This window comes from Oxyura jamaicensis, chromosome 2 (assembly GCF_011077185.1).
Source record: "Oxyura jamaicensis isolate SHBP4307 breed ruddy duck chromosome 2, BPBGC_Ojam_1.0, whole genome shotgun sequence".
Classification (NCBI taxonomy): domain Eukaryota; kingdom Metazoa; phylum Chordata; class Aves; order Anseriformes; family Anatidae; genus Oxyura; species Oxyura jamaicensis.
This window is the reverse complement of record NC_048894.1, coordinates 5,320,179-5,336,561: the sequence shown is the minus strand read 5'-3', so window position 1 is coordinate 5,336,561 and position 16,383 is coordinate 5,320,179. Positions and strand designations below refer to the sequence as shown.

Here is a 16,383-nt window from a genome sequence, read left to right as displayed (position 1 = left end):
TGCAAGCGGAGCTGAGCTCAGGTCCCGTTACACAACCCCATGGGAGTCAGGAGCGGGCCCGCATGGGGTGGACCCGGCTGCACAAAGGGCTTTGCTTAGCAGCTGTGTTTGCTCAGGACGGCTGATTTTGGGAGCAAAGCCGATGACATGTGGTTGGCCGGGCAGCCTGGGAGATCGGTGCTGAGCTTGCAGCTTCCTTTTTTAATAGGTGACTCAGGCACTCAGTAGCTCACTGGGGTTGGAGGTTGGAGCCAGGCTACGAAGGAGTGCCGGCTGCGGCCGTGGTGGACACCAACAGGTGGGTAGCGTGGTTTCTCTATAGGATAAAGTGGTTTAAATAGAAAGCAGAGATAATAGAGCTGCCGTGTTACTGGAGAGATGGGGTTTTCTCAGGGGAAGGAGGGAGAAAGCACTTTGCTAGGGATTTGTTTTCCGTTTGCTGGGAATTGGCTCTTAATTGCAGCACAAAGACTCTTTGAAAGAAAGAGCCCTGTGATATTACCTTCTGCAGGAGACAGAGCGGAGATTTATGGCCAATAGCTGAAGATGAAGTGACTGAATTTTTAGATGAGTATTTAAGATGAGTATTTAAGAGTCTTTTCCCCCATTCTCTTTCCTTTCCCCTTCTTTCCCCACCACATCTGGGCCCTAGCCTGGTGCCAGGAGGGGCGTACTCTTCCTCCCCACGTTTAGTTGAGAGGAGCTCTTTTCCTAACCAGGGTCCCCAAAAAACAACTCCATCCCACCCTGTTCACCAAGGGCACTGCTCATGTGGTCAGAAGAGCTGCTTTTGGACCTGAGCTGTAAGCACGGGGCAAAGGAAGAGCTGAAGGGACCCCAGCAACTGCTCTTGAGGGACATCCTTCCCATGGTACATGCAGTGTGCAGTTTGTCTGGTGCCAGGCGCTGGCACAAAGGAGGGTTTGGCAAGGAAGCGTGGCAGGGAGGAGCATTTCCCATGTCCTTTGCTTAGACAGCAGCACTGTGGGTGGGAGTCCTCAGGTGCTCCTTCCTTCCCTTTTAGCTCCTGGGGATGCTTTAATGGTCAAAATACTGGGGTTTAAATCTCTGGGGCCACAGTCAGGAGTAGTCAGCCAGCATCAGGTGGGACATGTCCCTCAGCTCTGTGACGGATGCCCATGGTGCCAGCAGAGCCTTTTTCTCCAGCAAGGCAGAAACAAAGAGCCCAGCACAGGTCTCAGACTGGGTCTCCATGCTCTCAGGCTCCCACACAAGTCAGACAATAACACACCCTGTCTGCACAGCACCCTTTGGCTTTGCTTTAGCATCCTCAGCTGGGAAGCCCTTGAGATGCTCCGGGTGCCACTTGGGCACCATTAGCCACATGCACATGACAGCCAGGCTCTCTCGTTAGCAGAATGAAGTGCCGTTCTCCTGCTCTTATTTATAATTAGCAATTTAAAGGGTGGCAACAGCCTGTTTCGTCAAGCAGAGCCTTCTGGAGCAGTGCAGCACCCGCCGCCTGCCTAGCTGCTGCGAGCAGCCCCTGTCTAAGGCAGGCAGCAGCTAATTATATCCGTCATTAAAGCAGAAGCCCTGTGGCCTTTCATCCATCTGAGCTAAAGGATGAGGGAAGAGGCATCTCTGAGGCTGGGCTGTTTTCCACTGCTGGAAAGCTTCATCCAGCTGCATCACCTGCTGGCGGCTGTTCTTTGTGCAGCATCTCCCCACCACAGGCCAGTACAGATAACTTCAGGACAGCAGTAATACTCATAGCCTGGGGCGCAGGGGATCATTAAACATTACCAGCCCAGCTCTAGGACGTGGGGATGCTTTTGCTAAGCTCTCGGCACTCAAGTGGTTAAGCGTAGCAGTGTTGGTGTCAGCCAGAGCAGGCTCTCTGCCTTGCTGTGAAGAGCTCCCGCCTCCTACAGGGAGTTTTCAGGAGCTTTTTCACAGTGGCCATGCCCTTACTGAAGGCTTGTATTCATTTTCCCAGCCAGAAAGCAGTTGTGTTTGGTTTTATTTCTGCTCTAAAGCTAGTAAGTTCATCTTTTCCCCAGCTCCCACCTTTACTGTGAGGTTTTGCCTAACCTCATTACCTTGCAAGGAAGAAAGCTTCTGGTTTCCAGATGGATTGGACCCCATTTGCCTTTCCAGTAGGCAATTCAGCTGCAGGAGGAGGAAAAAAAATAAAAATAAAAATAAAATAAAAATAAAAATAAAGGGAAGACCACGAAATCCCAAGTACCTGCTCTGGTTATCACTTCACTTTCCCTTTTCACAGAGGGAAACATGTGCCTCAGACCCCCAGTGAAGGGAGAAGCCCTCTGCAGCAGATAGAGGGGTTTGTGTTAGCAAGAATCAGCACTGGCTCCTTTAAAATCGAGTGTCCCAGCAATGCCTTGACCCTCTCCTCCCCACTTCCAGGGCATTAATCATCTCAAAAAGCCAGGCAATCAAAGTCTTTAGCAGAGGGGGGAAAAAATGATACCTTGCAGCTTCACAGCCTATCTGAAGATGTACCAGATATGTGCCTCTATCTCCACTGGCTATGGACAGATAATTAATTTCATTTTGGTGTTTAACCTACAGACAGCAGAAATCAGGGGAAGAAGCCCCATATTTACATGGTGACATAGGACAAAGAAAAAAAAAGGGGAGAAAAATAAAATTAAAAAAAAAATAAAAAATAAAAAATAAAAAAAGAGGCATAAAGGAAATCTCTTCTGTTTGCTCCTCTCATGTCCTGCTTATCTCTGGTAGGACCGGGCAGCTACATCTACATTGCTTCCAGCTGCTTCTGCATGAATCCGGCCTTGGTTTTGCATCAGAATGCCTGGGCACCTGCAGAAGCAGCTGGAACCCAGGACAAAAGAAACACCCGCCAGCGTCTGACCGTCCCAGTGGGGTCCCTCTGTTCTTATCTCAACGCCTGCTTGGTGCTGTGGACTAACATGTCTGTCCCATGGGAACTGGTATTTCATTTGAAGCACCAGCTCCTGGAATCCTGTTAGCACGTAATGTTAACTGTTGTCACTTCAAAATAAAAGCAAAACAAATCTCCCTCAGTATTTCAGAGAAAAGCTGGAAAACCTGACCTCAAAACCCAGAAAACAAAGAAAAGAGTCATTAACTTTATTTACAAAATCTCATGATTTGGGGACTGAGATTTGAGGGCAAAGAACACCGGAACTGCCACAGTGTTTTCAATGCGCACGTACTAAAAAGTATATCAGCCCTTTCCTGGCTGTGCAAAAGCTGGATTTGTGGAGAGCGAGACCATTGTTCAAACAGAAAGCATTGCAAATACCGCACTAAATCCGAATGCAGCAGTGCAAGCCTGCAAAAAGAGAGAACCTTCTCGTGTTTTTGCAGTGGTAACAGAGAAATGACAGCCTTGGCTAACCCAGAGAGCTAAGAGGCAACACACAAGTGCAGGGCTCTCTGCACATCTGTGGTGGGATACAGGAGGCAGAGCTGGCCATCCTGCTCACACCTAACAGAGTGATGCAAAAAGAAGTTTTTCAGTGGGGATTTGGAGTTGTCCTGTTGTTGGAAAAGTGAACCTATCTGTATTTGAGCCATTCATTTTGACTCGATGCAGCTCCCATCCTCAGGGGGAGTGGAAGCCCAGGCTCTTTAGGGGATGGAGATCACGGGAGGGAATGAGGGAGCATGAGCTGGGTATGGGCTGGCCACTGATGCCTGCTCTAGCCTCAGCACACCTCTCTGGTCTGGCTGATAGCTCACCTCCTCCCAAAATAGCCTTTTCTTCATGAGCTAGACAGGAACATCCCCAGCTGGAGTCATCTCCATGGGAGGCATTTGAACAAAGGCAGGAGGAATGCCAAGTATCTCAGGAATGCCATGCTGGGCCCCAGTAGGCCTCACAGGGGCTGGTGCAGCTCAGATCATCGCATCTCTAAGCTGAGAGAAGGGATCATTCCTCTGGCTCTGCTGCAGACCCCAAGCTATGTCTGTGGGCAAGTCTTGTAGCCTCATCATCTCTTGGTTTCCTAAAAGAGAGAGGGAAACATAAATGGGTATAACTGCTAGTGGGGCATGCTGACAGCAGGGGGAAGTGGTCACAAAGCAAAAACAGCAGGAATTGGCTTAAGTTCAAAACCCATAGCTCCTTCACATCCACAGACTTGTTTTGTTTTGGTGATAGCCTTGTTCATGGCTGCGGGGGTGGGTGCAGGATCTGTACCTAGTGGGACAGCCCCACCAGCAGGACAGTGGCATCAGGCCACTGCCTGGTGGGTTGCTCTCCGGTCTCACCATCCATTCCAGCCATGGGAGCAGTGCAAATGCCACGTTTTCTCCCTAAAACAAAAGGACATGATGCTAAAGGGGAGAGGAGCAATCACCTGGGGTCCAAGAGGAATGGGTGCGCAGATAGCAGCTTGTGTAGGAGACATGCCCTGCTCACACCATGCCATCGTCCCTGTGGAAACATAACTCACCCCACCCTCCGGTCTCTGTTTCAGATGAGAGGACGCGGTCATTTTTAGACGTATCAGACAGCACTAGGCACATACTCCAGCAAGGACGAGGGAAGTCCTCTTCGCTCTCCGTGAAGGAGCTGTCGGCTCGCTACCTCTCCCAGGCAGCTGCTGCTGCTGCTCACGGCGGCCCCACACAGCCGGTAAGCGCTGCGGCATCCCAGCTATGTCCCATCCCTGCCAGGGGCCGTGGGAGGGTGAGGGAGAATACTTCTGGTTTCACAATGCTGGAGGAACACAGCATTTCTTTTCCAAGAATGACCAGACTTCCTCGCCGTTTGCATGTATCATATAAATATAGCATATAAATAGCATATAAATATATAATGTAAAAATGCCATGCTGTAAGAGGTGCTGATATGCATTGTGTCTATATATGATATACGTGCTGCATATACATGCAGACACATTCATATAGGTGCACATACAGCACATGCAAACACACAAACACATGCCCAAACACACACATCCACATCCACTAGACCATGCATGCAGTTTGTTCATTATAAGATACCCAATATTTGCATGTATATGTTTGCACACTCACATCCACGTAGTACATCTCCATGCTATACCCATTCCAACACACAAATTTGGTGGGTCCCAAATTTGCCCCATGCAGGGAGGTGGAAAAGGGAGCATCAGCAGGGGATCCAGTGAGACATCCAGACCAAAGTGATCATTGGGTCATAGGACCGTTCATGTTGTACATGTTATAAAGCAGTAAGCTGCATTTGTCCCTCTTGCCTGGCTCTGCTGATCATCCAGGAGTACCATGGGATGTGATTTCACTTCTGGATTTCTGAAGGCTCGTCCTTGCTCCCTTCCACTCTCAACCATCTGCAGAGTCTTTGACTGGAGACTCAGTGTCTTGAGCACAGATCAGGGCTCTGGACTGGAGGAGTCCAGACTGAAGCCCTCCCAGATGCAAATAAATAACTGGAGACTGTAATTGGAGAATTACAACTACAACATAGCAAGTTGCAACTCTTAAAGGCTGCCCCATGATCCATTCCTACGTTGGACTGAGGCTACGCAGGGACCATGTGTCCTGCTCAGCAATGTAGGATAGGCCATACAGCTTGCTGAGAAATGTTTCTTTACCAGAAATGTCCCATCACCAGAATCTGTACAACTGAAACTTTCTAATTAACCTGCATTGCAGTAAGATGTTCTGGTTGGGAAAGAAAAATAAAAGTCTGAGAAAAAAATAATTATTATTATTTCAAAACAATTTTTCAATGAGCTTTTATTTCACAACTCATACTGTCATTACAAATGTAGATATGTTTTTTTTCTTAAATATATTGACATATAAACAAAATATTGGCCAAATAGAGCTTTGGAGAAATCAGTGTGTTGGTTTTTTTTTGTTTTTTTCCCCTGACTCTGAACAAATGTGTCTGGGATTCATTTGTCCACTGAAACTTGCAGAAAAAAATATTTCTTCTCAACCTGAGATAAGAGCTGTCAGCGAACGAAAAAACCCTCACCTGTAATGGTTCCCAGCTCCCAGTAGCAAACACATATATATACAGATATCGGATGTGTCTGCCTATGCAGTTTGATGTCATTTCTCCCTGTGTCTTTTCCAGAGGACTGTGAAGGACAGCTCCACTCCTTCTTCTGACAGACAGAAAACAAGCAAGGTAAGAAATGTTACAGATAAGCACCCTTATCTAACCACATATTTGGGGACTGTGGTGGAGTGTGATTTATACACCCATGCCAGGCAGCAAGGAGTGCTTTCATACTGAATATAGCTATCAGCTGCTCAGCTGCCTTTCCCCACATTTAGAAGTTCTGAACAGATTCAAAAAAATAAAAAATAAATTGCCTTCAACGTATGTTGGTTCATATGAACAATTTGCATTTGACACTTGCTGCAAAATATGCTGATTTTGGTATTCTGGTGTTTTGTCTTGTTGGTTTGTTTTTAGTTTTTCTTTTTACTAATGTTCAATACTTATTTTTAGCCAGAACAATCTGTGTGTTAACAGAGTGAAATAACATCGCGTGCCAGTGCTTTGAGCAACAACTAATAATATTCCAGGCATAACTCTACAGACGTAACTCTAAAGGCATGCCAAGGATTAGCAGATCTGTTTACTGAAAGGAAAGCCACCAGGATTATAGTCCTTTTTAGATAACGATTATAGGCTTCAAATACCTTCCCGTTGGATAAATGTCAATCCAGTGCAGGTCACAGGTATTCAGTTCAGTATCTGGCTGATATGTGGTGAAAACTCCCAAGTTAAGGAGAAAAATGCAGAAAGTGAGGCTCAAAGGTAGGCTAAACAACTACAGCCTACCCCACCATGGCTGCAACTTTTGTTCAGTGCTGTACCAGCGTTGCTGTGAAATCCAGCTGAATTCAGTCTGAGTGAGTCTAAACATAAACTGAGTTAGTTCACAGGCTAAAGGGCCAGAATTAACGAAGAATAATGCTTGAAAGAAAGGCTTTAAAGAATGGTAATTAAAAGCAACTGTGCTGTGACATGATCTAACAATGATATATTGCCTTCAGGCTCCATAGCAGGTGAATTACTCGTTCTTACAGGACAGGCTAAATGTGAGCAGTCATAAGGGGACATTAGTTAGCCTCATGCCTGTCCAAGTGCCCAAGTCAAAAAAGTTTTATTTCACTCTCTAACTGTGGAACCATCCATCTGTTTTTATACAAATGATGCTGTGGGGTACATGCATGAGTCCAGCAGAAGAAATCATCAGTCAAACATCCTTTCCCAAGCCCTCACTCCTGTGCCATGGGCAGCTCTGGGGGTGTTACCAAAAACCCATCACGCTAGCTGCCCGCCCCAGAATAGGATGTCCTCATCAGCTCACTTTCACACTTTTATTTGGTTCCCTCTCACCATTTTATTTCCGAGACCTCTTCACAAATAGCTCCCTGGCTTTTTCCTGGAGCCACATCGAATGCAGACTCATTTTAAGTTCCCACACTGCCCTGAACACTTGGCAGCAGGAGGCAAAAGTTCACTCTTATTTTGCTACTCAGAGATAACCCTTCTTTACATTATCCTTGTGGTCGATCTCTCTTGCTGACAGTACAAATTGGGCCTCTCTGTTACACTGTAGCTGGATGGAAACCTGAAGAGTGTAGACTAACCACCGCGCATGCCTGGATTAGAGACCTTGCTTTAGAGCACATTGCTGTGGAACCAGAGCTAACACCAAGACTGGAGTGTGTGCAGTGGTGTGATGCTTTGGAGTGCTGTGTGCTACTGAACCCAAGGTATGAAGCTCAGCAGGTGCATGGATTTCCCTTGCTGGGCTGGCTTTTACTTTTGCCGTTCTCACTACTAATGGCCACTGGGCTGGGGGGTAAGAGATGATGCTGACATTTAAAACTGTTTCCCTAAAGATGGCAGAGGCTCAGAAATCATCTCAAGTTGCCATCAAGAAAATGGAAGAGGACTTACCTCCCCCTCCCGCCCTTGGCTCAGTCCAGGTCATCGCTCCAGGGAGCCAGGATCCAAACCCACTCCCTGTGCCTCCTCCAAAGCAAGCCTTCTCCAAGTTCTACCAGCAGCGGCAAGTGAATGAGCTGAAGAGGCTCTACAGACACATGCATCCTGAGCTCAGGAAGAACTTGGAAGAAGCTGTGACTGAGGACCTGGCAGAAATGCTTAATACTGAAGATCCCAATGCACAGGGATCTGTGAACCTGGACAAGGTTCTTCCAGGAGAGGTTCAGTCCATGCGCTGGATCTTTGAGAACTGGGCACTTGACTCTATTGGGGACCATCAAGCCACAAAGAAGCTGACAGAAGAGGAGATCATTCCTGGTGGGGATGTGAAAAGTACTTCCCTGAGGTTTGAAAGCCAGTCAATCAATGGGGACAGTCTGTCAACACCAGCCAAAGATTCTGAGACAGACCTTGCCAGAGGGGATGTGCATACTGCCCGGTGGCTCTTTGAAACCCAGCCTCTAGACTCATTAAACAAACTGTACTCAGATGAAACTGAAGTGCAAGAGGCAGTCCTCAAGGAGCCTGTCCAGGGAGGTGACGTGAAAGGTGCCAGAGAACTCTTCGAAGCCCAGTCCTTGGATGCTATAGGCCGCTGCTGCTCGGTGGAGGAGAAGAGCATCCTGCAACTCAAGTCAGAAATCCAGGAGCTAAAAGGTGATGTCAAGAAGACCATCAGGCTCTTCCAAACAGAGCCCCTCTGTGCCATCAGGGACAAAACTGGGAACATCCATGAAATCAAGTCTGTCTGCCGAGAAGAAATTCAGAGCAATGCAGTCAGAACGGCTCGCTGGCTCTTTGAGACTCAGCCACTGGATACCATCAACAAGGACACTTCCAAAGTGCAAATAATCCGTGGGATTTCACTGGAAGAAATAGGAAGGCCAGATGTCAGTGGAGCAAGGTGGATATTTGAAACTCAGCCTCTGGATGCCATCAGAGAAATTACTGTTGAAGAACAGGATTTCAAAGCTTCCACGGACTTTGTCACAGGGGCAGATGTCAGTAAACAGCGATTACTCTTCGAGACACAGACTCTTGATTCTCTGAAGGGAGAAGATTCAGAGACTGTTGCAGCTAAAGAACAAGTCCTTGGAGGTGATGTGAAATCTACACTCTGGCTATTTGAAACCCAGCCAATGGAAACCTTGAAAGACAATTTTGAGGTGGGACGTTTGAAGAAAGTAGAGCTTTCAGAAGAGGAAAAGGGAGATGTGAAGCAAAGAAAACATGTCTTTGAGACCTGTCCCCTTGGCAGCATCTCTAAGGCATTTGAGGAAGAAACTTCAGAGACCAGCACTGAAGAGGTGATGAAAGGGGATGTGAAGTCTTTCAAGACACTCTTTGAGACTCTCCCTTTGGACAGCATTAAGGAGGCTGATGCTGAGCCCATCACCAAGGAAGAGGAGAAGATTCCAGCTGGCAATGTGAAAGCTAACCAAATCCTGTTTGAGACTACGCCTCTGTATGCCATCAAGGACAGCTTTGGCAATTTTCATGAAGTCACCTCTGTAAGCAGAGAGCAAGTCATCAGTGGTGATGTCAAGAACTACAAATGGATGTTTGAAACCAGGCCTCTGGACCAATTTGATGAAAGCACCAAGAAAGTGGATATAATACGGGGAATCACAAAACAAGAGGTGGTGGCTGGTGATGTGAGAACAGCCAAGTGGCTCTTTGAAACTCAGCCCATAGATGTCATTCATCACCAAGCCATGCAAGGTGAGGAACACCCCTCAGTGAAGCGGGAGATCTCCCAGCGGGGGGATGTGAAGACCTGTAGGTGGCTTTTTGAGACCCAGCCCATCCACACCTTGTATGAAAAGTCTGAAAAGAAACAGGAAGAGGATGTCTGTGTGCCCCAAGCTGATGTGAAGTCATACACATGGATGTTTGAGACTCAGCCCCTGGACTCCCTGAAAGGCCAGGAGGAGCAGTATTTGAAAGTCAGTAAAGCATACAGTCAGGAGGAATTACAGGGAGTTGATGTCAAAACTGTCCGGCATCTATTTGAGACTGAACCCTTGGGCAGCACCATTGTTGGTGAAGCTGACCAAAAGAAAACCATGCGGTACTCCAGCCGTGTGGAGATACAGTCTGGAGAAGTATCCAGAGTGAAGGAGTTCTTTGAGGCTAAGCCCTTGGATACGACAACTAAACCAACAGGTGTCGTCAAGGATGATGGGACAATTGAAGCTGGATCTGTGCACAAATTCACTTGGCTCTTTGAGAATTACCCCATGGATTCCCTGAAGGACAGCTCTGAAGGCATCCAGGAAATCCCTCCAGAGAAAGATATCAAGGGGGGAGATGTTGGAGGCAAAAGGTTCATATTTGAGACCTACTCCCTTGACCAAATCCATGACAAAGTAGATGAGACAGAGCTCCAGAAGATCCAGAAAGACACCATGAGCAAAGCTAATGTCAAATCTTGCACAATGCTCTTTGAAAGCCAGCCCTTATATGCTATCCAAGACAAGGAGGGGGGATACCATGAGGTCACCTCAGTGCAGAAAGAAGAAATCATGAAAGGTGACGTGAAAGGTGCACGGTGGTTGTTTGAAACTAAGCCTCTGGATCAGATCAAAAAGGAAGAAGAGGTGTTTGTGATTAGGGCTGTCACCCAAGAGGACATCAAGAAAGGAGATGTCCAGGCTGCCCGGTGGAGATTTGAAACAGAGCCTCTCGACTCCTTCTCTGGAGGAAAGATTTCTGTGCCCAGAACAGTAGATGATGTGCAGAAGGGAGATGTTCAGTCCAACAAGCAGCTCTTTGAGTCTCAGCAAGTGGGCCAGAAGAAGTATGTGAGGATGGTCAGTGTCAGCGATGTTCAGCGGGGCGATGTGAGGACGTCTACCTGGCTTTTTGAAAACCAGCCTGTGGACTCTCTTCACGGGGATGCGGACAGAAGCTCATCTATCAGCACAGTGCAGAGAGAGGACAGCCAGAAAGGGGACGTAAAACGCTGCACCTGGCTGTTTGAAACCCAGCCCATGGACACCCTTAAGGACACAGAGGTTACAGCCAGTGCTGGGGCGCAAGAAGCAATCCCTCGCACAGATGTGAAAAGCACAACGTGGCTCTTCGAGAGCACACCCTTGGATAAATTCAGTGCTTCCGAAGGTAGTGGGGAGACAGAACTAAAAGAGAGGACTATGAAGGAGACTTTAGAGACACTCTGCACTTGCCAGGCTATTCAGCATGACGGGATCCTCATTGAAGCCAATGATACGGAGAGCGTGAAGATGGTGAAGTACCAGCTCAGCACACCAGGTGCTCCGGAGATCCTGAAAGAAGAGATCGTGGGAGGCCATTTGCAAAGGATCATGCTGCAGCTCCTGCACAGGACCAATGTGGAAGCCCAGAGCGTGCTGGTGGAGGAGGACAGAGAGGGCAAGATCAAAGTAAGCTCACTGCAGCTCCTGGACCAGAGTGAAGCTGTTAAAAGCAAAGAGGACTTGAGCGGAAATGTAGCTAAGGCTCTCCAGGGCCTTCTCAGTCAAGATGCTTCCATCAAAAAGGGGATGGTCTTACAAGAGACAAAGTCAGGATCAATGAAGATGACCCTCTACTCCCTTCTGTTCCATTCTGTCCAGCAAAAAGTTGTCAAGGGGGATGTGAAGTCAACGATAGGGAACCTGCTGGCTTCTTCTCAGGAACAGAAGGCAACTGCAACTGTTAAGCGTGAGGACAATGAGAAGGGGAACGTGCAGCTTTTTGCGAGCTGTATTGAGAAGGGAGACCTGAACTATCTGAAGAACCTCCAGCAGGAGTCAGAGATACAGTCCCTCATATCTTCCCAGGCAGAGCAGGGGGCAGCTGAAAGTGTCCCACTTGTGCAGGGGTCTAAGATTCATGTCTTAGCAAACAAGGAACAAGTAGAGAAAGTAATTGCAGAGGGAGAGTCAGGGGCCATGGAGGGAGCAAAAAAGGTGTTTGTATGTGAAAGCGTGGGCAAAGAGGGTGCATTACAGAAAGAGGCTGTGCATGCAGCGGGTGTGACAGGTGCCACTGTGCAACGTCTTGGGAAGCCCCAGAGCCTGCCCACAGTGATGGGAAAGGAAGAAATTATGTCAGGGGGGCTTAAAGTAACTACAAAGTCAATTCAAAGGGTTGCAGATGTCAGCAAGAAGGCAGAGAAAGAAGAGTCCACCTCTGCTTGTTTGAAGGAACCCAAAGCTATGACGCAAGGCACAACTCAGACCAAAGTGACAGCTGAGAGGGGTGAGGTTGATGGAGAACACCAGAGTTTGGTGACTGGGCAAGCCAGCCAGATACAGCCAGAAGAGAAGGTCCTTGGGAGCGATCTTCAGGCTGCAATGCAAAGCCTGAGGCTAGCAACAGCAGAAGCAAAAAACATTCAACACCATGTCCAAAGCAAGCTACAGAAAAACAGGGAGGAGGTCCACACAGCCTGCAGGCAGCAGGCAGCCAGCATGCAGGGGACCAAGACCCTTCAGTCAACCATACGCCAACAGGACTCTGCATCTACCACGCGGGAGAGCACCGGCACTGCCATCAGAACCACCACCACTAGAGTCCAGGAGGCATCCCAGACCCACACAAGCATGTCTCAGAAGAGCATAGAATCACACAAAAAGGTCAGTGCTTCAGAGGAAGTACAGGGAGGACAACTATTGAGCCAGGAAAACCAAGTTGTGCCTAGTAGAGATGTTAGCATTAAGGATGGCCTTTATACTGCCACACCCGTGAAAACATATATAAATCCTTTTGTTGAGTCTGATTACAAAGAGCAATCAGTGCAAGAAGAAAGAGATGTTATTATCAGAGGGGATGTACAGACAGCTATCAGAGCACTGCAAAGTGCCGCCACAGAACAGCGCCTGGTAGAAAAGGAGGATGTTGTCCGAGGTAATTTAAAAGCCACACTTCAGTCGCTGGAAAAGTCTAACGTTAATGTCTCCAGAGGGGATTTTAAAGCCGCTATGATATACAGAAATGCAGGGCAGTCCTATTCTGTGTGTAAAAAGAAAAATGAGACTCAAGTCATTAGTAACCAGACAGCTGTAGTGGCTTCAGGGTCGCAGGCTGATAATGACTTTCCTCCTCCTCCTCCAGTTGCTGTGATGAAAGCAGAACATTGCCCACCCTCAGCTAAAGCAACAAGAGAAGGTGCCCTTCCACCGCCAGCCTGCAAAGATGAAGCCCCAGGATGTTCTGTACCAATCCACACCCCTCTTCCAACCCTCCCTTCTCTGTCCTGCAAACCAGATCAGAATGCTGCAGAGAAGCCCAAGATTTCTCCAAAATCAGAGGTTACTGCCCCACCTAGGAAAAAACCTGTTCCCCCTCCAAAACCTGAGCACCTTTTACATGAGGCATATTCTGCCTCCACAATTAACAGCACAAGCAGATCAACCAAACCTGTCCCTCCACCCCTGCCTCCAAAACCTCCAGGCCTGAGGGAGGTCAGCAAGCCAAAGCCTCCTGCTACAGAGCTGGGATTAAGTTGTGTGGAAGTATGTGAACAATCAGGCCACAGGGAGGGTCTGGCAAAATGCTGCACTTTGGAGACACCCATGGACAAATCTGTCACGGTTCAGGGTATGAGCCCTGAGAGAAAGCTGCCTAAAGACACTGCCAAAACCCCTCTTCAACTGGCAGAGGAAAGGTACAAGACGAGCAAAGGAAGACAAAGCAAATCAGAAGTGGACAGTGCTAAGACTTCAAAGCCAATGAAAAATGGAGTGGTTGGCTTTCAAGTCGAGCAAGAAATGTTGAATGGGAAAGCAGCAGCTCCAGGGAGCTGCCTGGGCAAGGTAGTTGAGAGGCATTCAGAGCTGCGTCAACAAGAGGACAGGTTCTCTTCAGTATCACATCCAGCCTGTCCTGGTAGAGCACAGACACTTAACATGCCAGGACAGACTGAGCCAAGCACCTCCTCTGTGGGCCAAAGCACTCCTCCAAAGAGAGGAGATGACACCTCAAAAAATGCCTTGCCCAAGGTGGAAAGGGAAAGTATGTATAATGCTTACGTGTCATGGGATAGTCAGAGAGTCACGCAGCAGGTGAGTGAGAGGAGACAAATGAGTCATTCAATCTCCTTCCATCAGCAGCCAGTGAACCCCTCCAAGGAGGAACAACAGGGAAATAGTGGGCAACAGAAATGTCCTGATGGGGAGGCAGAGGCACCTGCTCAGGAGAAGCCAGCAGTCATTATGCGAGAAAAACCCAAGAAAGAAACTGAAGATGAACGTCGGAAGAGGCTGTCGGTACACAAAGAGGAGATCATGAAAGGCAATGTCAAGGAGGCTATGGAGATCTTTGAAAATCTCCGGAGGCAGGAGGAACTGCAAGAGATCTTGACTAGGGTGAAGGAGTTTGAAGAGGAGACGAGCAAAGTGGACGTGAAAGCTCTGAGGAGCTTCTTTGAGAAGGTGCCTGAGTGGCTGGTTCGTCAGAAGACCAACCAGGCCAAACAACAGGATAGGGCTGAGACACAGGCAAAGGATGATGCTGACACTGTCTCCTCAGTAGAGCTGGTATTTGGGGACCTGGAGAGAGCAAGTGCTGAGATTATCCACCTGAAGGAGCAGACACTCGCCCGACTCCTGGACATCGAAGAGGCTATCAAGAAAGCTCTTTATTCTGTCTCTAGTCTCAAGTCTGAGTCGGACATTGCTGGGCTCTCTGGGTTGTTCAAGGAGTCTATGGGGAACACCCAGAGCTCTGTGAGCAGCAGCAATATCCGCAAAATCAGTATTGTCTCAAGCAAAGCCAGGCAGGATGGAGCCACAGGGGAGACAGGGGAGGCAGCCTCTGGAGGAGGTGCAAAGGTGGCAGAAAAGACCGAGGTAACCAAGTCAGAGCTAGAGGTCCCCCGCCTTGTTCACCCTCGTGTCAGCTCTCCCTCCTCACCTTCCTACATCTCCATCGAGTCTGCTGCCAGGAAACCTGCAGAATCACCCAGGACAGCACATTCACCACGGGACATGGCCTCACCAGACTGTCCTGATGCTCCAGGAAAGAGGGATGCTTTTGCTCAGGATGGCTTTAGCTCCTTTAACCATCCATCTACAGGGTCTGCTGGGCATGATAAGGCTCCCTTCGAGAAGAGACCAGAGCCCACCCAAACAAACGCCGGGCTGAACTCAATGAAACAGCACACCCTTGGAAACGCCAACCACCAGGTCAGTGAGAAAGAGAAGTGCCCTCCGGACACCTCCAAAAGCAGCTGCCACTGTGGTATGAAAGGAGGCTTTCCAGAATACTGCTCTGTGAACACCCCCAGTCCACAGAACCCACGGAGACAGAAAAGCATCTTGGAGCTGCAGACAGGGCCTGATGGGTCCAAACTATATGGGGCCACCCGGACTGTCACAGAGCAGTACGAGGAAATGGATCAGTTTGGCAACAAAATCATCACTTCATCCACCACAGTCACCAAACAGTCTGAGACGCAAACATCCTCCACGTGCGACGTGGTCTCACACCCCCGATACGAGGTATCTGCCTCACCCCTGTTTCGGAGGTACCTGAAGAGCCCAGGTGAAGATTTCCACACCAACGGCAGCTTCCAGGAGCCAGGAGTGGTCTTCGTCACCTTTGGCAACTCCAAGCCAAAGAAATAGGAGATCCTGAAGAGCAAGAGAGAACCGTGTAAAGAAGAAAAAAGAAAGTCCACATTAAAAACAAAACAAAACAAAATCTCCTGTTTTGTCCACAGGGATTCATCTATACCCTAAGGACTTCTCAGGGTCATCGTCTTGGTGTTTGCATACAGACAGGACAAAGTGACACTGTCTTGACACTGGAGGGGAACAACAACCCTCTCCTGGACAAGCCAACAGACCCGGTGCTGCACCACACCCCAGAGCCCTGACACTGTTAGAAGCACAAGGGAAAATTCCATCCATGGGCATCTTAGGGCAGCTTTTTTCCCCCTAAAGTACTATTCTGGGGTGCTGGGGGGGTGGATATATCAGGCTTCTCTGAACTAATTCATAAGGATAGGTAGAATCTGATGAAGAACTAACCAATCTGGTCATTGGCAAACAAACACCTTTATGATATCTATCTTTTTTATCTAATTTCAGTACATAATTGCCAAGGAGGGCATCCTAAACACACATATATGTATATGTACACATACTGACATTGATGGGTGGGTTGGATGGGTTTTCTCTTAGGCATTAACAATTAAAAAATAAAAAAAAAAAGAAAAAAGAAAAAAAAAAGAAAAAAAAATCAAATTGCTGACACTACCACGGGTTGGGGGAGGCATTTAACAGAGTTCATTTCCCAGAAATACTTAATGATACTGAAAATTGTCACATCAAGCTCTACAGCTATTATCACTGCTGTTCCTCCAAAGAAAGAGTCAAAGAAAGATGCTCTAGATGTGACGGAATTGTTACTGCTTTCCTTTATTTTTAGAATTGTAATTTATTATTCAATATATACAA

The 16,383-nt window shown here is 47.9% G+C and overlaps 2 protein-coding genes across 4 annotated transcripts in view; both read left to right on the top strand.

Annotated features, from left to right (window-relative positions):
* LOC118163180 overlaps positions 1 to 7,595 on the top strand; it is a 24,586-nt gene extending 16,991 nt beyond the window's left edge. The window contains exons 6-8 of the mRNA XM_035319685.1: positions 4,455 to 4,612; positions 6,065 to 6,118; positions 7,566 to 7,595. Of these exons, the coding sequence (XP_035175576.1) occupies positions 4,455 to 4,612; positions 6,065 to 6,118; positions 7,566 to 7,595 (242 nt within the window). The remainder of the gene's footprint in view (positions 1 to 4,454; positions 4,613 to 6,064; positions 6,119 to 7,565) is intronic.
* XIRP1 (xin actin binding repeat containing 1) overlaps positions 1 to 16,383 on the top strand; it is a 21,725-nt gene extending 5,342 nt beyond the window's left edge. The window contains exons 2-5 of one of the 3 annotated variants that reach the window (XM_035316362.1): positions 4,455 to 4,612; positions 6,065 to 6,118; positions 7,852 to 12,558; positions 14,035 to 16,383. In XM_035316362.1, coding sequence (XP_035172253.1) covers positions 7,852 to 12,558; positions 14,035 to 15,549 — 6,222 coding nt within the window. In that variant the 5' untranslated portion in view covers positions 4,455 to 4,612; positions 6,065 to 6,118 and the 3' untranslated portion in view covers positions 15,550 to 16,383. Of the gene's footprint in view, positions 1 to 4,454; positions 4,613 to 6,064; positions 6,119 to 7,566; positions 7,723 to 7,851 lie in introns of those variants that run through there. The other 2 variants (XM_035316359.1, XM_035316360.1) reach the window with 2 other exon arrangements.